We start from the raw sequence: 25944 nt of genomic DNA, 5'->3' as shown, positions 1-25944 counted from the left end.
TTTTAGTTTCCTTTTAGAATCCACAATTTCTCCGGGCGACCCTACTACAAAATAGCCCGAGAAATGTCAGACATTGATTGCTAGCAAGATTTGTCATTTTTGCACCCAAAATAGTAATTTTTCTAACAAATTGGTTTAAGATGTTGGCAGAATAAGTACACCTAAATGAAAGCATTCATTATTTTCGCAAAGCTAAAATATAGACTACAGGTCAGTCTAATTCTTCATTACATCGGTGTCCAGCAGACGGGACTGTAAGAGGGCGATACTTAAAGAAAGCCCCTTCCCATTTCATACTATCAGCAATGGCACCACATGGTAGAGAAATGTCACAAGACTTGAGACAGAAAATCATTTCTGTACATAACCAGAAGATCAGCAGAGATATACTGAGCAGTCAGATACTGGAGCAAAGTGAGACAAAGATTGAAGAAGGAGCGGCAGCATCTCAGACGTCCAGGTGACCACTGAAGTCACCACCTAAAGAGGAGAAGAGGGAGGAAAATCCACATGTAAGTTCCCTGCAATTCTCTCAATAAGTAGCAAGCTGAAGTGGGGTCCACAATCTGGCGCACACTGGAGAGGAACGGCCGCATGGGGGGCGTCCACGGAGGAGATGCTGGGACTCAGTGATCAGACCAAAGTAAAGGTTTCTAGAACTGACGCCTTCAAAACTATGAGGAGGACATAAAAAACCTGCATGGAGCCTCCTGTGAGACCTGGTGTTGGCCATGTCCTTATGTCGGAGCACGTGAGTCGCCTGTGCCATGGAGGCACATGGGCCGCCGGTGTCGGGGACTACATGCTATTGATGGTCATGAAGTCACAGATGTGCTGCTCTACAGTGACATAGAAGATGCTGCCATCACTCCGGCCCTCGGCGGATGGCACTTTTCCCACCATGCCAATGAAACAAAACATCTGACGGTGTCTCAGTGGCCAAGAGTCTCCTGATAACCGGAAATCTATAGGGAGGTCTGGAGACAAGTTGTCACCACTCTACCTCCATCATCCAGGCTCTAGCGCTCGTTCTGGAGATGGAGAAAGATGAGCGCTGTAATATCTCATGGCCACCATGTTCCTTACCGGCCTAGAAGACTAGCTGCCTCCTTACACATCATGGAGGTCACACACAACCCTAGATCTGATGGGGGGTGTACTCATTTATGTTGTGCACTGTGTACACACGAGCCGTGTCCTGAGTGGGAGATTTCTATTCTGTTTCCTCCAGGAGATTTCCCAGGATGAGATGTCAGATTTCAGTAGTGACCGGGCAGAAGATGTCACCCTCCATATCAACACCCTGAATCTATGGTGAGACCCAAATCCGATCTCCCCGTGTGGTGTGTGGGTGAATCTCAGCTGCCGGCCATGGTGCTCATTGCAGGGGGGAAGAAAATTTCTCATGCTGGCAAGGGTGTGCAAATTTTCTGCAGTGGTGAGTTCAGGGGGAGGTGGGATTGTCTGCAGCGGTGAGTGCAGAGGAGGTGGGATTATCTGTCTGCAGCGGTGTCTGCTGTCTTGTAATTTTATGATGTTTTGTGTCTGCAGCTCTGTGCAGCCACCTGAAGACGAGAAGGGGCCCCTGCTGATGGGTGACTCGGGGCCACAGGTTTGTTGTTCGCAGGGTCTGCATGGTGCACTGTTGTGGGCGTGTGGCCCTCCTTTGAGGGTCTCGGTTTCTTTTTGCAGAGGTTTCCAGTTTGCTCCCTGGGTTGGGTTGAGATGACCGAGGAAGACTTGGCCCCGGGAAGAAGCAGCGCGGCCGTGAATAGCTGTATCCGACAACTGTCTCTTCACAACCAGAGCCTGACACAGGTACGTCTCCCCGCACAGTGGGGAAGGGGAGCAGCAAGGTCCTATGGCAGACGACGGGACCCCGCGCCTGACACCACTTCTGAGGGGCCCCGCTTATGGCAGTGTTGTTCTTCCCCCCCCCCCCCCCGACTGGGGCATCTTCTGGGGGTGCGTACCCCTCCTGACTGGGGCATCTTCAGGGGGTGCGTACCCCTCCTGACTGGGGCATCTTCTGGGGGTGCGTACCCCTCCCGACTTGGGCATCTTCTGGCGGTGCGTACCCCCCCTGACTGGGGCATCTTCTGGCGGTGCGTACCCCCCCTGATTGGGCCCAGTTTCTGGCGGTGCGTACCCCTTCTGACGGCCCGGCTTTTGGCGAGGTGCCCGTCCTTTACTCCATGTTGTGTCTTCCAGGGGAAGGACATGCTGCTGGTGCTGGATGATGACTCCCTGAAGCTCTTCGACTCCTCCGGACAGACACTGCTGCACTCCCAGCCCATTGTCAGCATCCGTGTGTGGGGCGTGGGGCGAGATGATGGCAGGTGAGGATCCGGTGTGTGGGGCACCCCTAGCTTCCCTTTATTCACCATCTTTTCTCTTTTTACTAACTTTTCTCCTTTCTCTATTTTATTATGCTGCTGGATATAGAGAGAGGTACAGTATGGCAATATGCGGTATAATGTAAGGGATGACGGGGAGGATGTGCAGTGTAATGTAGGGGATGGCGGGGAGGATGTGCGGTGTAATGTAGGAGATGATGGGGAGGATGTGCGGTGTAATGTAGGGGATGACGGGGAGGATGTGCAGTGTAATGTAGGGGATGGCGGGGAGGATGTGCGGTGTAATATAGGGGATGATGGGGAGGATGTGCGGTGTAATGTAGGGGATGACGGGGAGGATGTGCAGTGTAATGTAGGGGATGGCGGGGAGGATGTGCAGTGTAATGTAGGGGATGGCGCTGAGGATGTGCGGTGTAATGTAGGGGATGGCGCTGAGGATGTGCGGTGTAATGTAGGGGATGACGGGGAGGATGTGCGGTGTAATGTAGGGGATGGCGGGGAGGATGTGCAGTGTAATGTAGGGGATGGCGCTGAGGATGTGCGGTGTAATATAGGGGATGGCGGGGAGGATGTGCGGTGTAATGTAGGGGATGGCGGGGAGGATGTGCGGTGTAATGTAGGGGATGGCGCTGAGGATGTGCTGTGTAATATAGGGGATGGCGGGGAGGATGTGCGGTGTAATCTAGGGGATGACGGGGAGGATGTGCGGTGTAATGTAGGGGATGGCGGGGAGGATGTGCGGTGTAATGTAGGGGATGGCGCTGAGGATGTGCTGTGTAATATAGGGGATGGCGGGGAGGATGTGCGGTGTAATCTAGGGGATGACGGGGAGGATGTGCAGTGTAATGTAGGGGATGACGGGGAGGATGTGCGGTGTAATGTAGGGGATGACGGGGAGGATGTGCAGTGTAATGTAGGGGATGGCGGGGAGGATGTGCGGTGTAATATAGGGGATGATGGGGAGGATGTGCGGTGTAATGTAGGGGATGACGGGGAGGATGTGCAGTGTAATGTAGGGGATGGCGGGGAGGATGTGCAGTGTAATGTAGGGGATGGCGCTGAGGATGTGCGGTGTAATGTAGGGGATGGCGCTGAGGATGTGCGGTGTAATGTAGGGGATGACGGGGAGGATGTGCGGTGTAATGTAGGGGATGGCGGGGAGGATGTGCAGTGTAATGTAGGGGATGGCGCTGAGGATGTGCGGTGTAATATAGGGGATGGCGGGGAGGATGTGCGGTGTAATGTAGGGGATGGCGGGGAGGATGTGCGGTGTAATGTAGGGGATGACGGGGAGGATGTGCGGTGTAATGTAGGGGATGGCGGGGAGGATGTGCGGTGTAATGTAGGGGATGGCGCTGAGGATGTGCTGTGTAATATAGGGGATGGCGGGGAGGATGTGCGGTGTAATCTAGGGGATGACGGGGAGGATGTGCGGTGTAATGTAGGGGATGACGGGGAGGATGTGCGGTGTAATGTAGGGGATGACGGGGAGGATGTGCAGTGTAATGTAGGGGATGACGGGGAGGATGTGCGGTGTAATATAGGGGATGGCGGGGAGGATGTGCGGTGTAATGTAGGGGATGACGGGGAGGATGTGCAGTGTAATGTAGGGGATGACGGGGAGGATGTGCGGTGTAATATAGGGGATGGCGGGGAGGATGTGCGGTGTAATGTAGGAGATGACGGGGAGGATGTGCCGTGTAATGTAGGGGATGACGGGGAGGATGTGCGGTGTAATGTAGGGGATGACGGGGAGGATGTGCGGTGTAATGTAGGAGATGGCGGGGAGGATGTGCGGTGTAATGTAGGAGATGACGGGGAGGATGTGCGGTGTAATGTAGGGGATGACGGGGAGGATGTGCGGTGTAATGTAGGAGATGGCGCTGAGGATGTGCGGTGTAATGTAGGAGATGGCGGGGAGGATGTGCGGTGTAATGTAGGGGATGACGGGGAGGATGTGCCGTGTAATGTAGGGGATGACGGGGAGGATGTGCGGTGTAATGTAGGGGATGACGGGGAGGATGTGCGGTGTAATGTAGGGGATGGCGCTGAGGATGTGCGGTGTAATGTAGGGGATGACGGGGAGGATGTGCGGTGTAATGTAGGGGATGACGGGGAGGATGTGCGGTGTAATGTAAGGGATGACGGGGAGGATGTGCGGTGTAATGTAGGGGATGGCGGGGAGGATGTGCGGTGTAATGTAGGGGATGGCGGGGAGGATGTGCAGTGTAATCTAGGGGATGACGGGGAGGATGTGCAGTGTAATGTAGGGGATGACGGGGAGGATGTGCGGTGTAATGTAGGGGATGACGGGGAGGATGTGCGGTGTAATGTAGGGGATGGCGCTGAGGATGTGCGGTGTAATGTAGGGGATAATGGGGAGGATGTGCGATGTAATGTAGGGGATGACGGGGAGGATGTGCAGTGTAATGTAGGGGATGACGGGGAGGATGTGCGGTGTAATGTAGGGGATAATGGGGAGGATGTGCGATGTAATGTAGGGGATGACGGGGAGGATGTGCGGTGTTATGTAGGGGATGACGGGGAGGATGTGCGGTGTAATGTAGGGGATGACGGGGAGGATGTGCAGTGTAATGTAGGAGATGACGGGGAGGATGTGCGGTGTAATGTAGGAGATGACGGGGAGGATGTGCGGTGTAATGTAGGGGATGACGGGGAGGATGTGCGGTGTAATGTAGGGGATGACGGGGAGGATGTGCGGTGTAATGTAGGGGATGGCGCTGAGGATGTGCCGTGTAATGTAGGGGATGGCGCTGAGGATGTGCAGTGTAATGTAGGGGATGACGGGGAGGATGTGCGGTGTAATGTAGGGGATGACGGGGAGGATGTGCGGTGTAATGTAGGGGATGACGGGGAGGATGTGCGGTGTAATGTAGGGGATGACGGGGAGGATGTGCGGTGTAATGTAGGGGATGACGGGGAGGATGTGCGGTGTAATGTAGGGGATGACGGGGAGGATGTGCGGTGTAATGTAGGGGATGACGGGGAGGATGACGCGGTGTAATGGAGATGACGGGGAGGATGTGCGGTGTAATGTAGGGGATGACGGGGAGGATGTGCGGTGTAATGTAGGGGATGACGGGGAGGATGTGCGGTGTAATGTAGGAGATGACCGGGAGGATGTGCGGTGTAATGTAGGGGATGACGGGGAGGATGTGCGGTGTAATGTAGGGGATAATGGGGAGGATGTGCGGTGTAATGTAGGGGATAACGGGGAGGATGTGCAGTGTAATGTAGGGGATGACGGGGAGGATGTGCGGTGTAATGTAGGAGATGACGGGGAGGATGTGCGGTGTAATGTAGGGGATGACGGGGAGGATGTGCGGTGTAATGTAAGAGATGACGGGGAGGATGTGCGGTGTAATGTAGGGGATAATGGGGAGGATGTGCGGTGTAATGTAGGGGATAACGGGGAGGATGTGCAGTGTAATGTAGGGGATGACGGGGAGGATGTGCGGTGTAATGTAGGAGATGACGGGGAGGATGTGCGGTGTAATGTAGGGGATGACGGGGAGGATGTGCGGTGTAATGTAGGGGATGACGGGGAGGATGTGCGGTGTAATGTAGGAGATGACGGGGAGGATGTGCGGTGTAATGTAGGAGATGACGGGGAGGATGTGCGGTGTAATGTAGGGGATGACGGGGAGGATGTGCGGTGTCATGTAGGGGATGACGGGGAGGATGTGCGGTGTAATGTAGGAGATGACGGGGAGGATGTGCGGTGTAATGTAGGGGATAACGGGGAGGATGTGCGGTGTAATGTAGGGGATAACGGGGAGGATGTGCGGTGTAATGTAGGAGATGACGGGGAGGATGTGCGGTGTAATGTAGGGGATGACGGGGAGGATGTGCGGTGTAATGTAGGGGATGACGGGGAGGATGTGCGGTGTAATGTAGGGGATGACGGGGAGGATGTGCGGTGTAATGTAGGGGATAATGGGGAGGATGTGCGGTGTAATGTAGGGGATAACGGGGAGGATGTGCGGTGTAATGTAGGGGATGACGGGGAGGATGTGCGGTGTAATGTAGGGGATGACGGGGAGGATGTGTTGTGTAATGTAGGGGATGGCGCTGAGGATGTGTTGTGTAATGTAGGAGATGACGGGGAGGATGTGCGGTGTAATGTAGGGGATAATGGGGAGGATGTGCGGTGTAATGTAGGAGATGACGGGGAGGATGTGCCGTGTAATGTAGGGGATGACGGGGAGGATGTGCCGTGTAATGTAGGAGATGACGGGCAGGATGTGCGGTGTAATGTAGGGGATAATGGGGAGGATGTGCGGTGTAATGTAGGAGATGACGGGGAGGATGTGCCGTGTAATGTAGGGGATGACGGGGAGGATGTGCCGTGTAATGTAGGGGATGACGGGGAGGATGTGCGGTGTAATGTAGGAGATGACGGGGAGGATGTGCGGTGTAATGTAGGGGATGACGGGGAGGATGTGCGGTGTAATGTAGGAGATGACGGGGAGGATGTGCGGTGTAATGTAGGGGATGACGGGGAGGATGTGCCGTGTAATGTAGGGGATGACGGGGAGGATGTGCGGTGTAATGTAGGGGATGACGGGGAGGATGTGCGGTGTAATGTAGGAGATGACGGGGAGGATGTGCGGTGTAATGTAGGAGATGACGGGGAGGATGTGCGGTGTAATGTAGGAGATGACGGGGAGGATGTGCGGTGTAATGTAGGAGATGACGGGGAGGATGTGCAGTGTAATGTAGGGGATGACGGGGAGGATGTGCGGTGTAATGTAGGGGATGACGGGGAGGATGTGCAGTGTAATGTAGGGGATGACGGGGAGGATGTGCGGTGTAATGTAGGGGATGACGGGGAGGATGTACGGTGTAATGTAGGGGATGACTGGGAGGATGTGCGGTGTAATGTAGGGGATGACGGGGAGGATGTGCGGTGTAATGTAGGGGATGACGGGGAGGATGTGCGGTGTAATGTAGGGGATGACGGGGAGGATGTGCCGTGTAATGTAGGGGATGACGGGGAGGATGTGCGGTGTAATGTAGGGGATGACGGGGAGGATGTGCGGTGTAATGTAGGGGATGGCGGGGAGGATGTGCGGTGTAATGTAGGAGATGACGGGGAGGATGTGCGGTGTAATGTAGGAGATGACGGGGAGGATGTGCGGTGTAATGTAGGGGATGACGGGGAGGATGTGCGGTGTAATGTAGGAGATGACGGGGAGGATGTGCGGTGTAATGTAGGGGATGACGGGGAGGATGTGCCGTGTAATGTAGGGGATGACTAGGAGGATGTGCGGTGTAATGTAGGAGATGACGGGGAGGATGTGCGGTGTAATGTAGGAGATGACGGGGAGGATGTGCGGTGTAATGTAGGAGATGACGGGGAGGATGTGCGGTGTAATGTAGGAGATGACGGGGAGGATGTGCGGTGTAATGTAGGGGATGATGGGGAGGATGTGCGGTGTAATGTAGGGGATGACGGGGAGGATGTGCGGTGTAATGTAGGGGACGACGGGGAGGATGTGCGGTGTAATGTAGGGGATGACGGGGAGGATGTGCGGTGTTATGTAGGGGATGATGGGGAGGATGTGCGGTGTAATGTAGGGGATGACGGGGAGGATGTGCAGTGTAATGTAGGGGATGACGGGGAGGATGTGCGGTGTTATGTAGGTGATGACGCTGAGGATGTGCGGTGTAATGTAGGGGACGACGGGGAGGATGTGCGGTGTAATGTAGGGGATGACGGGGAGGATGTGCGGTGTTATGTAGGGGATGATGGGGAGGATGTGCGGTGTAATGTAGGGGATGACGGGGAGGATGTGCGGTGTAATGTAGGGGATGACGGGGAGGATGTGCGGTGTTATGTAGGTGATGACGCTGAGGATGTGTTGTGTTATGTAGGGGATGACGGGGAGGATGTGCGGTGTAATGTAGGGGATGACGGGGAGGATGTGCGGTGTAATGTAGGGGATGACTAGGAGGATGTGCGGTGTAATGTAGGGGATGATGGGGAGGATGTGCAGTGTAATGTAGGGGATGATGGGGAGGATGTGCAGTGTAATGTAGGGGATGGCCAGTATGAAATTGGGTCGGGAGAAGTGCTTTATTCCATGGGTCTCTCTGGTGGTAATTTGCTCTTACACCGTCTTTTTCCCGCTCGCTCTCAGGGACTTTGCCTACGTGGCTAGGGACAAGCTGACGCAGCTGCTGAAGTGTCACGTCTTCCGATGCGAGATGCCGGCCAAGGCTATAGCGACTGGTCTGCATGGTGTTTGCTCTCGGGTATGGTGGCTGAGGTTACAGAGGATCTTCTGATTCTGTATTACCAGGACCCTCCATAACTCTCATATTCCTACCTACAGATCATGGCTGAGAGGCGTAGCACTAGATCCATCATGGACGGCCTGTTTCTGGACCAGTCCCGCATGGTGGACGTTCCTTTTCAGGGTCAGGATTATATTGGAGGACCTTGGTGTTGGTTCTAATGTGGTCCAATCTGGGTCTGAATCCAGTTTTCTTCTGTTTTTGTTGCAGTCGAGTTTCCAGCCCCAAAGAACGAGCATGTTCAGGGCTTCCAGGTCTTCTACTTGGGGAGCGTCTCTGTCCGTAAACCCGTGGGTAAGTGCCTGGATGTGGATGACCGTGCCTGGCAATGTCCACCATTTTCCCATGCACATGTTGAGTTGTCAGTTAATACTGTGATATAGTGCAGGTGGTTTGCTGGCCGTGTGTGTCATTGTGGCCCTACCATGGTGGCTATCATGGCTCCGGATCTCCGCTAGTAGAGCTGGGTGATGGCAGAGTACATGGACGCTCCTCATCAGTGCTCTTCCCCACTCCTGCCATATTGTCCCGCTCTGATGGGTTGCAGCATGTTTCCTGGCCTTGTGGAGTGTGGGGAGGGAGAGCTTGACCTGTACGCTTGTCGGCCATGTATAGTGGATGCTGTTTTTGTTTTGTAGGAATGGATGTGATTAACACCACCCTGCAGACGGCTCTGAGCACCGACCGTGCGGCCTGGACGCCCGTCACTGTTAACGTGGCCTCAGCTACTGTGACGGTCCTACACCAGCAGGTAACGTGGGTGACGGGGCGCACCCTCCAGGTTTGTGGCTGTGACACCTCCGTGTATCTGTCCTGGGGGCGTTTGTGCCGCTGACAGATGTAGCAGCAATTTGGCTCCGCGTGCAGTGCTGACCATTACGACTGATAGGATATAGATATATAGAGGTATCATCTTCAATAAAACGAGATTATATCTGACATAACAAGTTACATCATAGAACAATCTCTAGTCTCGCTGCTCATTACTGCGGCCTGGCAAGGTTAACCCTTACCATAATGTATAAACCAAAACCACAAGACGCCCACGTCAGGCGCCGAATGTCACTTTATCATGAGAGAAACCTCCTCATCCCCCGGGACTAATGGGAGTCACAGGGAATCAGACCAAGGCTTCCATAGTTTATATTTTTCCAGACAGTGGATATTCTTATATACCACCCTCTCGTAGGAAGCTGCAAATTGTACCATGTGGTCTCAGTGAGAAGTCCACGGGGGTCTTCATCCATCTTGTGGCAATAGCCTTGCGAGCCTAAAACAGCGTCTCCCTGAGAATAATGCGAGGTGAGGCCAGGTCTCCTTATCAAGGGTTCTTAATAAACACCGCTTGGTATCGGGGGTTCTATGGTCTCGATGAGGATCGCTATGACCTCTATACAAAATTCCCCAATATGAGGGCATTACCACAGGTGTATAAAATCTGCCACCTCTTCCCTACACTGATGGTAATCTGCGGTGGTGGATCTACCCATCTTATGTAACCTGCTGGGAGTCAGGTAGCATTGATCAACTATATATATTTGGCCTAGCTTGTTATTAATTGCCGGTGAAATATGTGGGGAGGTCAAGCCTTCGCTCCAATCCTCCTCGGACGGGGAGGCTATTACTGATCTCAACAACAATGGCGATGAGGTGCATCTCCTGCTTAGTAACTGGGTGTGTAAAGAGAAGGTCAACCTCCTTGTGTCCTGGCTCCGTAGGATACCAATCAGGAGGTATAAGGATGTGGGAGAGTTTCCGATGTCTGGGAACTGGGTATTTAGTTGCAGATACCTATAGAAAGCCACATTGATCCAAGGAAACAAGAACACCCTGGATATTGACCTGTGCCAGCGTCTTCACTCCTAAGTGCCACCAAAACTGAGCATCTTGGGAGTGTAGCAATTCAGTAAGAGCATCGTTATGCCATTAGGGGGACTCGGGTTCTGTGTCCTCGAAGGAAAAGATCTTTTGGTGGCTCTCCACACCTGAACTGCAAGTCTGTGAATTGGTAAGAAGGATTGTGAGTGTTGCCCTGGTGCCTCCTAGACCCCCCTAGACTCTGAAGACTTAAACAGTGCAGGCTTCAGAATTGGACAAATGATTATCCTCTACCCAGTATTGAAGTTGGCCAGCTAGGTAATATACGAAGTAGTCCAGGCGTGCCGCTCCTGCCTCATCCTGGTCCTCTGAAGAGCGGTCAGTCTCCGTTTGTGTCGGATTGAGCCCCTTAGGAAGGAAGGATGCTACATGGGAGATGATCATGGCAAAGACCTTCTGTGGGACAATGGAGGTTGAATGTTCCAGAACATACAGGAATTTCTGGGGGACTATCATATTAAGGACCTTCCAGCTTCTGGCATAGGGAGGCCCCCACATTTCCATAAGAAGGAATATATTAAATTGCAGAGTTGCGTGTGATTTCTTGCTATGTTTATACCCAGATATTGAAAGTTGGATACTATTTGTAACCTGCAGAATGTGTCCCCTACTTTCCATCCCATAGTGCTTAGAGGTAACAACATGGATATCTAACAGTTTATTTGGAGTAAAATCCATCAATCAGACCCATGACCAAAGGCAGTGTAACTCTTGGATTGGCCATATACAGGGGTAAATTATTTGCATATAACCCCAAGTGGTCCTCACGGGAACCCACCTTAATCCTTTGATATCCTGCCGTCTAACTGATCCTGACAAATGGTGGCTCGGTAGCATTGGCAAACAAAAGACCCCTGTCTGCTTCCTCTCCCCAAGGGAATCCTCAAAGATATAAAACCATTAACCAACACCTTGGTCAATACAAGACGGTAATCCATCTTGTGAAGCCTGGTCCAAAGCCAAATTGTCGAAAGGCCTTCTCAAGGTTGACCCGCTTGACTGAAACAAATGCCTTAGCAGCATTCAGAGATTCCAAGGTCCAATCTTCCTGTCCTTTCCGACCCAACTGTGCAGTTACCTGCGCTCTCCTTATATTATCGGATGTAGAACGACCCAGAATAAATCCGCACAGATCTTGGTGAATAATTTACTTGGTCTATTTGCTATAATTTTGGTGAATATTTTATAACTGTAATGTAATAAGGATATGGGTCTTCATGATGCGCAATCTTCTGGAGGATTACCTGGTTTTAGCATTACCATGACGTAGAAAAGTTCGGCTATAAAGCCTTGATTCATTGAGAAAAAATGTACTTTAAGTAGCTGAGGGGCCAGTTGGTCTAACGATGTGAGACTTCCAGATGGAGTACACTTGGACCCTGAGACTTTCCTCGCTTCATACTTCTGGCCACTTCCTTTAGCTTTTCTTCAGTAATGTGAGTCTCTAGGCCTGCACCGCTCCCCTCCCCGAGGATTGTGAGATTTATACCGTCCAGATATTCCTCTAGAGTGTCCTGTGGATGATCAGCCCAACTGGAGTACAGGTTCTGGTAGAATTCAGAAAACCTACAGAATCTCAGGAGAACTGGACTCTCCCCTTCCCTCCCCCCAAGGATCACTAATCTGAAGGATTGGAGGAGAGGCATTATTACGATTCAGTTTACAGGCTAGCAGATGCCCAGTCTGATTGCCCAGCTCAAAAAAGGATTGTCTGGGAAAGAATAGATGTCTATCTATCTATCTATCTACCTAGCGAAATCAGTTCTCATGCTTCGCACTGACGAGGGCCAACAGCCCGAAACACCGTGTCGGCGAATTGAGATACTGATTTGGCTTTTATCCTAAGTCATATTGCACGACTCGTTAGAGGGTTGATTGTGACTTGTAGGATCGCTACTTCCAACAGGTGGCGCTATAGAGTTAAGTCCTCTTTTTTTCAGCAGAGGCAATTTGCATATCTTTTCTTTTATAAGTTGTGGCTTATTGTCTACTAATCTGAAGCCAGCCGTCTTTATTTTGCCACAAAAATACCCTCTGGCGACCAACATCGCGAGGCTAAGGCTGGTTTCACATTTGTGGTTGTGTCCGCAGTGTTTCTGACGCATACATCCGCTATCTTTAACATTGATCAGGAAAACACAGATGATCACCAGGCCATTATTAGGTAATAAGAAGACAAATATTTATTGAAAAACGTCATTTTAAAGCCATACTACCAAGGTGAAACAAAGAGACAAACCTCCCCCTCATCACAATCACCCATAATCCACGCACCGCTGCAGGTGACACAAAACTAGTATGCACAAATCTATCAAGATGGGTGGCTAACCATGGATAATAAATAAATAAATAAATAAATAATACTCGGGAGGACAAGTCAGATAAACAGTTAATCTGTATGGTTAACACATATCTCATAGTTGTGCTGAGAATCCAAGTCCTAGTATATGACTAACATATTATTCACCTGTGTTTTACTCCACCCACCCCTGCTACATCCTACCACAACGGGTAATATACCCTTCTATGAGACCATGCTCGAATGAAAATACTTCAGTATAATTACCTTAGAAGGACTGTGGTAGATATTGCCGCTATCACCCGCAGCAGCGTGTCCGCCCCGACGCGCGTTTCGGACTCCTTTCTCAAGGGGCCTTCTCCCCTCATAGAAGAGTGCGTGGATTATGGGTGATTGTGATGAGGGGGAGGTTTGTCTCTTTGTTTCACCTTGGTAGTATGGTTTTAAAATGACGATTTTCAATAAATATTTGTCTTCTTATTACCTAATAATGGCCTTGTGATCATCTGTTTTTTCCTGATCTATGTAGTAGTTGATGATAGGTTGTATAAGTCCGATTGATTTCATGGTATATAAAAAAACACATATAAATTGTATTATAGAATTCTTTATAAAAATAACTTGGCTTTATTTTCCATGATTGTTTGTCATATTTATCTATATACTATCTTTAACATTGTAGATGCAGGTGCATGCGTTCGCCTGCGTTTACTTATGCATGCGTTGTTTTGAGGTGTGCGGCAGGACGCGGCTAACGCACCATGTTGGAATTTTTGAGGAGGCAAATTTCTGTCAAATATGCGCAGGCATGCGGAAGAGTGCGTTAAAAGAACGGATTACTGTCTATGGGAACGCATGCGAACGCATGTCTTTGCGTACGCATGCGTTCAATGCGCTTGCGTACTTTGGACTGCGCATGTCCTGGAACTGATTGAGACACGCCCTCCTGGAAATATCAAGCGCATGCGCATAAAAAGCGCAAACGCATGTAAAAACGCATTCAAACTGCAATTTTTTTGCCGTTATGCGTAAGCTGATGCGTATAAAAAACGCTGCGTTATCATGCGTTTGTATGCGTTTTTGCATGCGGTTGCGGACAATACACTGCAGACACAACCGCAAATGTGAAACCAGCCTAATTCTTCCTCCTGAGAGGAGAATTTATTAACATAGGAGATGGTAGACCTCAAACATCCCCTCAAATAGGCCTTGAATGCCCCCCAGGTCACTGACACATCTTTCTGCCCAGTGTGGGTTTTCCAGAACACTTGAATTTGGTCAATTATTCTATAATTTTCCTCAATCGGGGACAACCAGAAGGGATGTATCCCATAGTTACTACACATTTCATCTCCAGTAATATTGGGAAATGATCTAATGATCTGAAATGCCCCTAGGTAAGATATTCCTGGTGTGACACCAACTGAATTGTCGCCACACTTCCAAACAGTCAATTCTAGATTTTTATTGGGAGAGTATGACAAGAGAACACTCTAAAATCACCATTTCTTCCCCTCCAGAAGTCCAGCCACCCCAACTCGCCCACAAAAGCCTGTAAACATGTAGGCCCCCGAGCACCATCTCGCATAGACTTTTATGTTTTTGAGGATCCATTAACAAGTTAAAGTTCCCTAAACAGAACATTGGAGCTGAGGGTTATGTGACTGTGCACATACAGTAGCAGCCTCTTTGAAGACTTCCAGATTAGCCGGAGGGGAATTGTATATAGCTAGGATGACAATGGGTGAACCTTTTAAGGTATGCATAAATGAAAACTTACCAACTTTCAGTGTCAGACAATGAAGATATTACCTCCCACTTAAGGGATTTGTGAACAAGCACTAAAACTCACCTAGAGTATGATGTGTGATATGAATGCACCCTGGGTTTGGGGTGAGGTGGGTCTCCTGAAGGCACACCACCTGGGGGTTATATTTATGGAGGGAAGAAAATACCTGAACCCTCTTCCTGGGTGTTCCCAAGTCCCCAACGTTCCATGATCAGAAATGTATCTTGGCTATAGTAAAACTACTGAAGGTAGTAAAGTGTGATGCGTCTCCTTTTGAAGGAGTTGGGGATTTCAGGCCAGCCATGCACACGGCCCAAGTACATTGTTAGACCATTTCATTATAGTAATAGAAAATAATTCAAAACAAAGTGTAAGCGGAGCAGTCGTTCAATGCAAGAGACATAGACAACATTAAACATGTCTGGATCAACTGGAGCCGTAGAACAAAGTAGTTAAACCTAAACTCACCTCACGAATTGGAGCCATCCGGTAACAAAGGTCCAGTGCTTGTGGCACACACATTAGAGGAGTCCATATGGTTGCTAGAAAAGATTGGGAGTAAAGTCCATCCTTCCTAGTTAGATTATATGAGTTGGGGAGGACTCGTATCCAAGAAATTCATGAGAAATACTTGAAAAAATCAAAGTAAAAAAAAGCGAAGATAACTTTCTTTGCCGGAATTTAGCTCTTCATCCTTCATCACTTGGTCAGCCAGTCAGCAGCCTCAATAGGTTTGGTAAAGATGTGGTCCCGGTGTCCTTCAATTACTCGTAGCCAATCTGAGTATGCCATAGAATATAGTATTTGGAGACCTCGCAGGCAATAATTTGATGTTGATGAATGTGGCTGTTTGCTTCTGTAACTCAGGGGAAAACTCTGGGACGATAGAATCTATGGAATTATCAAACCAGATCTCTCTTTTACGCCTGGCCAGGTGGAGTGCCGTGTCTCGCGTTTGGAAATTCAGGAGTCTGGCCAAATGTGGTCTGGGTTGTGCCCCCGGAGGAAGGGATTTCGTAGGCACCTTATGAGTATATTCTAGAACAAAGGCCAGGGAGAAGGTTGCTTCAAGAAATAATTTCTTGAGCCATTTCTCAACAAATTTGTCAGATCGCTGCCCCTCTGCTCTTTCAAGAAGTCTGGTGATGCAGAGTTTATTTTGATGGAGTAGATTCTCCAAGTCATCTGCCTTTTGGTTGCGTGCCCCTTCTCTCGGAGTATGATGGGAAAATTCTTTCAGTATCTCAGTAGCAGAATTTCTGTATGGACTCATTGTGTCGTGGGTGCAAAGCCCATGGAATTCATCACATGTAGAAGAAATGTAGAAAAAAAATCCAGTCCCCAGCAAGATGGCAAATCACGGGGATTTAGGAAGGATGACCAACTCAGAAGTGACCAAGACATAGGGTCGTCAATGACTATGTAGCCACACCACCTGTAATTGGAATTAGTTTATTCGAAACATATAGAGAAAAAGTGCTCCTGATGGATGAGCCCAAGTTTTGCAGTATTTGGTCACACAGTGAAAGGATAGATGGTCAGAGTGGGGGTGACAAGCAGGATATACCCACCTGAGTACTGTGTCGTCAGGTGGAGCAGGTTCCATCAGAATCTTCTGTAGACTGCTCTCTGCCGGATCAGTTACAGGGTTAATTCTTGACTGATGTGATATTTAACTAAAGACCCAACACAGTAATGGGATCTGTGTATATTCAGGGTCCACTTACGGTCATGGCCTTGATGGTGTCAGCCTAAACAGGTGACCTGGTGCACCACTTCCTGTAGGACACCCTCACTTTTTTAGCATTTTCTTTCAGACTGAGGAGACGCTGAGTGAGTGCCGCGTCAGGTTCCTCTCCTTCATGGGGGTTGGATGTGATGTTCACACATTTGCTTTCATCATGGCAGAAGCGCCAGGAATCTTCATCTGTCACATGTTCTGGTGTGAACCCAACGCTGCTCACCTGTCTGAAGCCGTTCAAGCTGCCTGCATGGTAAGAGGGTTATGTAGAGACAATCAGTCTTCTGTAATGTCTAGTTACTGCCTCCTATGCTCCGACATCAATGGCCACATGTAATGCACGTGGATCCTGAGCCCTCCACTCCTCTTCTGTAGTACCATCTATAGTCACCCACATCCCCAACTCGCACGTCCGCATTTATCCCACTGATACGGGTGTCCTTATCTCCTGAACTGCTAGTGACCTTGTAATGACCCAATGTTGTAATGATTGCTGACCCCAAAGTAATCATTATAGTATCACTGTCATTATCAGTTCTCATCTGTAACCAACCTCAGCCTGTCTCCTCACCCCTGCTTTCTTTCCTCGCCCCCTGCAAACTCATTCTTTCCTCGCCCCCTGCAAACTCATTCTTTCCTCGCCCCCAGCTCGCTCATTCTTTCCTCGCCCCCTGCTCGTTCGTTCTTTCCTCGCCCCCTGCTCGTTCGTTCTTTCCTCGCCCCCTGCTCGTTCGTTCTTTCCTCGCCCCCTGCTCGCTCGTTCTGTCCTCGCCCCCTGCTCGCTCGTTCTGTCCTCGCCCCCTGCTCGTTCGTTCTTTCCTCGCCCCCTGCTCGCTCGTTCTTTCCTCGCCCCCTGCTCGCTCGTTCTTTCCTCGCCCCCTGCTCGCTCGTTCTTTCCTCGCCCCCTGCTCGCTCGTTCTTTCCTCGCCCCCTGCTCGCTCGTTCTTTCCTCGCCCCCTGCTCGCTCGTTCTTTCCTCGCCCCCTGCTCGCTCGTTCTTTCCTCGCCCCCTGCTCGCTCGTTCTTTCCTCGCCCCCTGCTCGCTCGTTCTTTCCTCGCCCCCTGCTCGCTCGTTCTTTCCTCGCCCCCTGCTCGCTCGTTCTTTCCTCGCCCCCTGCTCGCTCGTTCTTTCCTCGCCCCCTGCTCGCTCGTTCTTTCCTCGCCCCCTGCTCGCTCGTTCTTTCCTCGCCCCCTGCTCGCTCGTTCTTTCCTCGCCCCCTGCTCGCTCGTTCTTTCCTCGCCCCCTGCTCGCTCGTTCTTTCCTCGCCCCCTGCTCGCTCGTTCTTTCCTCGCCCCCTGCTCGCTCGTTCTTTCCTCGCCCCCTGCTCGCTCGTTCTTTCCTCGCCCCCTGCTCGCTCGTTCTTTCCTCGCCCCCTGCTCGCTCGTTCTTTCCTCGCCCCCTGCTCGCTCGTTCTTTCCTCGCCCCCTGCTCGCTCGTTCTTTCCTCGCCCCCTGCTCGCTCGTTCTTTCCTCGCCCCCTGCTCGCTCGTTCTTTCCTCGCCCCCTGCTCGCTCGTTCCTTCCTCGCCCCCTGCTCGCTCGTTCTTTCCTCGCCCCCTGCTCGCTCGTTCTGTCCTCGCCCCCTGCTCGCTCGTTCTGTCCTCGCCCCCTGCTCGCTCGTTCTGTCCTCACCCCCTGCTCGCTCACTCTTTCCTCACCCCCTGCTCGCTCACTCTTTCCTCGCCCCCTGCTCGCTCGTTCTTTCCTCGCCCCCTGCTCGCTCGTTCTTTCCTCGCCCCCTGCTCGCTCGTTCTGTCCTCGCCCCCTGCTCGCTCGTTCTGTCCTCACCCCCTGCTCGCTCACTCTGTCCTCGCCCCCTACTCGCTCACTCTTTCCTCACCCCCTGCTCGCTCACTCTTTCCTCGCCCCCTGCTCCTGTTCTGTAACAATCTCTCTGTTTCCCTCAGCTGCGGTATCAGAAGTGCTTGGATGCGCGACCTCAGACCGTCTCCTGTCTCCCCACCCCTCCTGCTGATTCTGTTGCCCGCCGGGTCGGCTCTAGTGTCCGAAGAGGAGTGCAGTCCTTGTTCGGCTCCTTCAAAACCAAGCGTCCTGGGGGCCAAACACCTTGACTTTTCTGTGCAGTCTGCCTCTTGCCCTGTGCTGTTTGCCCGTCTCTGATTTATCCCACAGGCCCGGGTGCAGCATGTATATTTGTTAGTCTTGTTTCTCGCTTCAGTAAGGGCAGAAAGACACTCGAAATTGGGTTACCTCTGGATCCAGGGACCCTTTTATGAGGCCTTATAAAGAGCAATAAGGCACCGGAAAGCTGCCAGGGGAACACAGTCCTCCGGCGTCCACCGCTCCTCCGTGAGGTCGTTATTGTGCTTGTTTACGTAACGTGTCTGTGTGGTGTAACGTCTAACACATTAATATCAGTCGTGTGTAGCCTGACCATTCCTGGACGGACGCGACCTCTTAAGGACAGATCACATGTGCGTGACCTCGGTTTACGGTATCCGCCTTCCTTGGACCTCTAGACTGGGGTACAAGTACAGTCTATCTCCTGGTTCTCTGCTCAGATATGGAGGCTCGATGACAAGCCTCTTTACTCTTAGACCAGAATGACCAGAACAGTGATTCGGCAGCTTTCACTGTGGTTTAGAGGCTTCTATTCTACAAGATTTCAGCGATAGCCTAACATTGTCAATCAACAAAAAAACTGCACTCCCGAGGAGTCCTGGGGCTGACTCTGCATGATGACACCAATAATGCCGGTGATCGGTATGATCGGGGACGATTCCCCTAGGACGACGCAGGTCTGTGCTCTCATCTCGCTGCACTTGGTGGTAATGCTAGGTCTTGTCGCTGCTCTCTGTGATTACACTATACTGGATATAAGAAATCCTATTATTCATCTCATTGCGTGTTCTGTGCGGATGTCGCTGGCTACGGAGAAAGTGTGAATCATCAGGGAAGGACGGCGACATCCGCCCAGAATATTATTACTCTAGCATCCGGCCCATAGAAATGACTAAGGGCAGTAGACCGTATGTGTTGTGGGTGATGACACCCATAATGTTGTAGTTGTATTTATTGTACCTTTATAATTTAATATGTTTTGATATTGATTTTCTGACAAGTTCTGACCCCCTCCCTCTCCACCATCTGTGCGAGTTGTCAGACTATGAACAGGGAACATACATGAGCTGCTGAGTGTGCACACTACTCGTCCGCAGCTATCGTGTGGTATGACTGGTTAATATGATGAGCTTCTCCTGAACACACTGCTGTATGGAACTGGTTGTATGAATGGCGCCACGTCTGTGGAGCATGCACTTGTGCAGCAGAGCATGCACGTGTGCAGCAGAGCATGCACGTGTGCAGCAGAGCATGCACGTGTGCAGCAGCCGTGCCCTCTGTTGCAGTACTGTATAACACTAAACTCCTCCAGGACACTGTATCTGTTGTATCCAATCTACTGAAATAAAAGCCTAACCTGACAGATGCCACGCGTGCGAGTGTCATTTACAGCGATCACCTCATCACCAGCTCCGTCATTTACAGCGATCCACCTCATCACCAGATCCATCATTTACAGCGATCCACCTCATCACCAGATCCATCATTTACAGCGATCCACCTCATCACCAGCTCCGTCATTTACAGCGATCACCTCATCACCAGCTCCGTCATTTACAGCGATCCACCTCATCACCAGCTCCGTCATTTACAGCAATCCACCTCATCACCAGCTCCGTCATTTACAGCGATCACCTCATCAACAGCTCCGTCATTTACAGCGATCCACCTCATCACCAGCTCCGTCATTTACAGCGATCACCTCATCACCAGCTCCGTCATTTACAGCGATCCACCTCATCATCAGCTCCGTCATTTACAGCGATCCACCTCATCACCAGCTCCATCATTTACAGCGATCACCTCATCATCAGCTCCGTCATTTACTGCAATCCATTGAATCGACAGCTCCCGCCATTTCTAGCGATCCACCTCATCACAAACTCCATCATTTACAGCGCTCCACCCCAGCACCAGCTCCGTCATTTACAGCGATCCACCCCATCACCAGCTCCATCATTTAAAGCGATCCACCTCATCACCAGATCCATCATTTACAGCGATCCACCTCATCACCAGCTCCGTCATTTACAGTGATCACCTCATCACCAGCTCCGTCATTTACAGCGATCCACCTCATCACCAGCTCCGTCATTTACAGCAATACACCTCATCACCAGCTCCGTCATTTACAGCGATCACCTCATCACCAGCTCCGTCATTTACAGCGATCCACCTCATCACCAGCTCCGTCATTTACAGCGATCCACCTCATCACCAGCTCCGTCATTTACAGCGATCCACCTCATCCCCAGCTCCGTCATTTACAGCGATCCACCTCATCACCAGCTCCGTCATTTACAGCGATACACCTCATCACCAGCTCTGTCATTTACAGCAATCCATTGAATCGACAGCTCCCGCCATTTCTAGCGATCCACCTCATCACAAACTCCATCATTTACAGCGCTCCACCCCAGCACCAGCTCCTTCATTTACAGCGATCCACCCCATCACCAGCTCCGTCATTTACAGCAATCCATCTCATCACCAGCTCCGTCATTTACAGCGCTCCACCTCATCACCAGCTTCGTCATTTACAGCGATCCACCACATCACCAGCTCCATCATTTACTGCGATCCACCGCATCACCAGCTCCATCATTTACAGCGATCCACCTCGACAGCTCCCATCATTGACAGCTCCCATCATTTACAGCGATCCACCTCATCACCAGCTCCGTCATTTACAGCGATCTCCCTCGACAGCTCCCATCATTGACAGCTCCCATCATTTACAGCGATCCACCTCATCACCAGCTCCATCATTTACAGAGATCCACCTCGACCGCTCCCATCATTTACTGCGATCCACCTCATCACCAGCTCCGTCATTTACAACGATCCACCTCCTCACCAGCTCCGTCATTTACAGCGATCCACCCCATCACCAGCTCCATCATTTACGGCGATCCACCTCATCACCAGCTCCGTCATTTACAGCGATCCACCCCATCACCAGCTCCATCATTTACGGCGATCCACCTCATCACCAGCTCCGTCATTTTCTGCGATCCACCCCATCACCAGCTCCGTCATTTACTGCGATCCACCCCATCACCAGCTCCATCATTTACAGCGATCCACCTCATCACCAGCTCCGTCATTTACAGCGATCCACCTCATCACCAGGTCCGTCATTTACAGCGATCCACCTCATCCCCAGCTCCCTCATTTACAGCGATCCACCCCATCCCCAGCTCCGTCATTTACTGCGATCCACCCCATCCCCAGCTCCCTCATTTACAGCGATCCACCCCATCCCCAGCTCCGTCATTTACTGCGATCCACCCCATCACCAGCTCCGTCATTTACAGCGATCCACCTCATCACCAGCTCCATCATTTTCAGCGATCCACCTCATCACCAGCTCCGTCATTTACCTCGAACCACCCCATCACCAGCTCCGTCATTTACTGCGATCCACCCCATCACCAGCTCCGTCATTTACAGCGATCCACCTCATCTCCAGCTCCGTCATTTACAGCGATCCACCTCATCACCAGCTCCGTCATTTACAGCGATCCACCTCCTCACCAGCTCCGTCATTTACAGCGATCCACCCCATCCCCAGCTCCTTCATTTACTGCAATCCACCCCATCACCAGCTCCATCATTTACAGCGATCCATCTCATCACCAGCTCCGTCATTTACACCGATCCACCTCATCACCAGCTCCATCATTTACAGCGATCCACCTCATCCCCAGCTCCGTCATTTACAGCGATCCACCCCATCACCAGCTCCGTCATTTACCTCGATCCACCCCATCACCAGCTCCGTCATTTACCTCGATCCACCCCATCACCAGCTCCGTCATTTACTGCGATCCACACCATCACCAGCTCCATCATTTACCTCGATCCACCCCATCACCAGCTCCGTCATTTACCTCGATCCACCCCATCACCAGCTCCGTCATTTACAGCGATCCACCCCATCACCAGCTCCGTCATTTACCTCGATCCACCTCATCACCAGCTCCGTCATTTACAGCGATCCACCCCATCACCAGCTCCGTTATTTACCTCGATCCACCCCATCACCAGCTCCGTCATTTACAGCGATCCACCTCATCACCAGCTCCGTCATTTACAGCAATCCATTGAATCGACAGCTCCTGCCGTTTATAGCGATCCACCTCATCACAAGCTCCGTCATTTACAGCGATCCACCTCGACAGCTCCCATCATTGACAGCTCCCATCATTTACAGCGATCCACCTCATCACCAGATCCGTCATTTACAGCGATTCACCTCATCAACAGCTCCGTCATTTACAGTGATCCACCTCATCACCAGCTCCGTCATTTACAGCGATCCACCTCATCACCAGCTCCATCATTTAAAGCGATCCACCTCATCACCAGCTCAGTCATTTACAGCAATCCATTGAATCGACAGCTCCTGCTATTTATAGCGATCCACCTCATCACAAGCTCCGTCATTTACAGCGATCCACCTCATCACCAGGTCCGTCATTTACAGCGATCCACCTCATCACCAGCTCCGTCATTTACAGCGATCCACCTCATCACCAGCTCCGTCATTTACAGCGATCCACCTCATCACCAGCTCCATCATTTACAGCGATCCACCTCATCACCAGCTCGGTCATTTACAGCAATCCATTGAATCGACAGCTCCTGCTATTTATAGAGATCCACCTCATCACAAGCTCCGTCATTTACAGCGATCCACCCCAGCACCAGCTCCATCATTTACAGCGATCCACCTCATCACCAGCTCCGTCATTTACAGCGATCCACCTCATCACCAGCTCCGTCATTTACAGAGATCCACCTCGACAGCTCCCATCATTTACTGCGATCCACCTCATCACCAGCTCCGTCATTTACAGCGATCCACCTCCTCACCAGCTCCGTCATTTACAGCGATCCACCCCATCCCCAGCTCCTTCATTTACTGCGATCCACCCCATCACCAGCTCCATCATTTACAGCGATTCACCTCATCACCAGCTCCGTCATTTACACCGATCCACCTCATCACCAGCTCCATCATTTACAGCGATCCACCTCATCACCAGCTCCGTCATTTACAGCGATCCACCCCATCACCAGCTCCGTCATTTACCTCGATCCACCCCATCACCAGCTCCGTCATTTACCTCGATCCACCCCATCACCAGCTCCGTCATTTACAGCGATCCACCCCATCACCAGCTCCGTCATTTACCTCGATCCACCCCATCACCAGCTCCGTCATTTTTTGCGATCCACCCCATCACCAGCTCTGTCATTTACTGCGATCCACCCCATAACCAGCTCCGTCATTTACCTCGATCCACCCCATCACCAGCTCTGTCATTTACAGCGATCCACCCCATCACCAGCTCCGTCATTTACCTCGATCCACCCCATCACCAGCTCCGTCATTTTCTGCGATCCACCCCATCACCAGCTCCGTCATTTACTGCGATCCACCCGATCACCAGCTCCGTCATTTACAGCGATCCACCTCATCACCAGCTCCGTCATTTACAGCGATCCACCTCATCACCAGCTCCGTCATTTACAGCGATCCACCTTATCACCAGCTCCATCATTTACAGCGATCCACCTCATCACCAGCTCGGTCATTTACAGCAATCCATTGAATCGACAGCTCCTGCCATTTACAGCGATCCACCTCATCACCAGCTCCGTCATTTACAGCGATCCACCTCGACAGCTCCCATCATTGACAGCTCCCATAATTTACAGCGATCCACCTCATCACCAGGTCCGTCATTTACAGCGATCCACCTCATCACCAGCTCTGTCATTTACAGTGATCCACCTCATCACCAGCTCCGTCATTTACAGCGATCCACCTCATCACCAGCTCCATCATTTACAGCGATCCACCTCATCACCAGCTCGGTCATTTACAGCAATCCATTGAATCGACAGCTCCTGCTATTTATAGCGATCCACCTCATCACAAGCTCCGTCATTTACAGCGATCCACCCCAGCACCAGCTCCTTCATTTACAGCGATCCACCCCATCACCAGCTCCATCATTTACAGCGATCCACCTCATCACCAGCTCCGTCATTTACAGCGATCCATCTCATCACCAGCTCCGTCATTTACAGCGATCCACCTGATCACCAGCTCCGTCATTTACAGCGATCCACCTCATCACCAGCTCCGTCATTTACAGCGATCCACCTCATCACCAGCTCCGTCATTTACAGAGATCCACCTCGACAGCTCCCATCATTTACTGCGATCCACCTCATCACCAGCTCCGTCATTTACAGCGATCCACCTCCTCACCAGCTCCGTCATTTACAGCGATCCACCCCATCCCCAGCTCCTTCATTTACTGCGATCCACCCCATCACCAGCTCCATCATTTACAGCGATCCACCTCATCACCAGCTCCGTCATTTACACCGATCCACCTCATCACCAGCTCCGTCATTTACACCGATCCACCTCATCACCAGCTCCGTCATTTACAGCGATCCACCTCATCACCAGCTCGGTCATTTACAGCAATCCATTGAATCGACAGCTCCTGCCATTTACAGCGATCCACCTCATCACCAGCTCTGTCATTTACAGCGATCTACCTCATCACCAGCTCCGTCATTTACAGAGATCCACCTCGACAGCTCCCATCATTTACTGCGATCCACCTCATCACCTGCTCCGTCATTTACAGCGATCCACCTCCTCACCAGCTCCGTCATTTACAGCGATCCACCCCATTCCCAGCTCTCTCATTTACAGCGCTCCACCCCATCACCAGCTCCGTCATTTACTGCGATCCGCCTCATCACCAGCTCCGTCATTTACAGCGATCCACCTCGACAGCTCCCATCATTGACAGCTCCCATCATTTACAGCGATCCACCTCATCACCAGCTCCGTCATTTACAGCGATCCACCTCATCACCAGGTCCGTCATTTACAGCGATCCACCTCATCCCCAGCTCCCTCATTTACAGCGATCCACCCCATCCCCAGCTCCGTCATTTACTGCGATCCACCCCATCCCCAGCTTCCTCATTTACAGCGATCCACCCCATCACCAGCTCCGTCATTTACCTCGATCCACCCCATCACCAGCTCCGTCATTTACAGCGATCCACCTCATCACCAGCTCGGTCATTTACAGCGATCCACCTCATCACCAGCTCCGTCATTTACAGCGATCCACCTCATCACCAGCTCCGTCATTTACAGTGATCCACCTCATCACCAGGTCCGTCATTTACAGCGATCCACCTCATCACCAGCTCCGTCATTTACCTCGATCCACCCCATCACCAGCTCCGTCATTTACCTCGATCCACCTTATCACCAGCTCCATCATTTACAGCGATCCACCTCATCACCAGCTCGGTCATTTACAGCGATCCACCTCATCACCAGCTCCGTCATTTACAGCGATCCACCTCATCACCAGCTCCGTCATTTACAGTGATCCACCTCATCACCAGGTCCGTCATTTACAGCGATCC

The 25944-nt window shown here is 51.3% G+C and overlaps 1 protein-coding gene across 1 annotated transcript in view; it reads left to right on the top strand.

The window, feature by feature from the left end:
* APBB1 (amyloid beta precursor protein binding family B member 1) overlaps nt 1–19831 on the top strand; it is a 45086-nt gene extending 25255 nt beyond the window's left edge. The window contains exons 5-14 of the mRNA XM_077298982.1: nt 1232–1314; nt 1552–1612; nt 1693–1818; nt 2212–2339; nt 8522–8636; nt 8717–8801; nt 8889–8972; nt 9317–9429; nt 16462–16638; nt 18291–19831. Of these exons, the coding sequence (XP_077155097.1) occupies nt 1232–1314; nt 1552–1612; nt 1693–1818; nt 2212–2339; nt 8522–8636; nt 8717–8801; nt 8889–8972; nt 9317–9429; nt 16462–16638; nt 18291–18455 (1137 nt within the window). The 3' untranslated portion in view covers nt 18456–19831. The remainder of the gene's footprint in view (nt 1–1231; nt 1315–1551; nt 1613–1692; nt 1819–2211; nt 2340–8521; nt 8637–8716; nt 8802–8888; nt 8973–9316; nt 9430–16461; nt 16639–18290) is intronic.
* The last annotated feature ends 6113 nt before the right edge of the window (nt 19832–25944 follow it).

This window comes from Ranitomeya variabilis, chromosome 3, assembly GCF_051348905.1.
Source record: "Ranitomeya variabilis isolate aRanVar5 chromosome 3, aRanVar5.hap1, whole genome shotgun sequence".
Lineage (NCBI taxonomy): Eukaryota > Metazoa > Chordata > Amphibia > Anura > Dendrobatidae > Ranitomeya > Ranitomeya variabilis.
The sequence above is the reverse complement of the archived record's forward strand: the minus strand, read 5'-3'. Positions and strand labels throughout refer to the sequence as shown.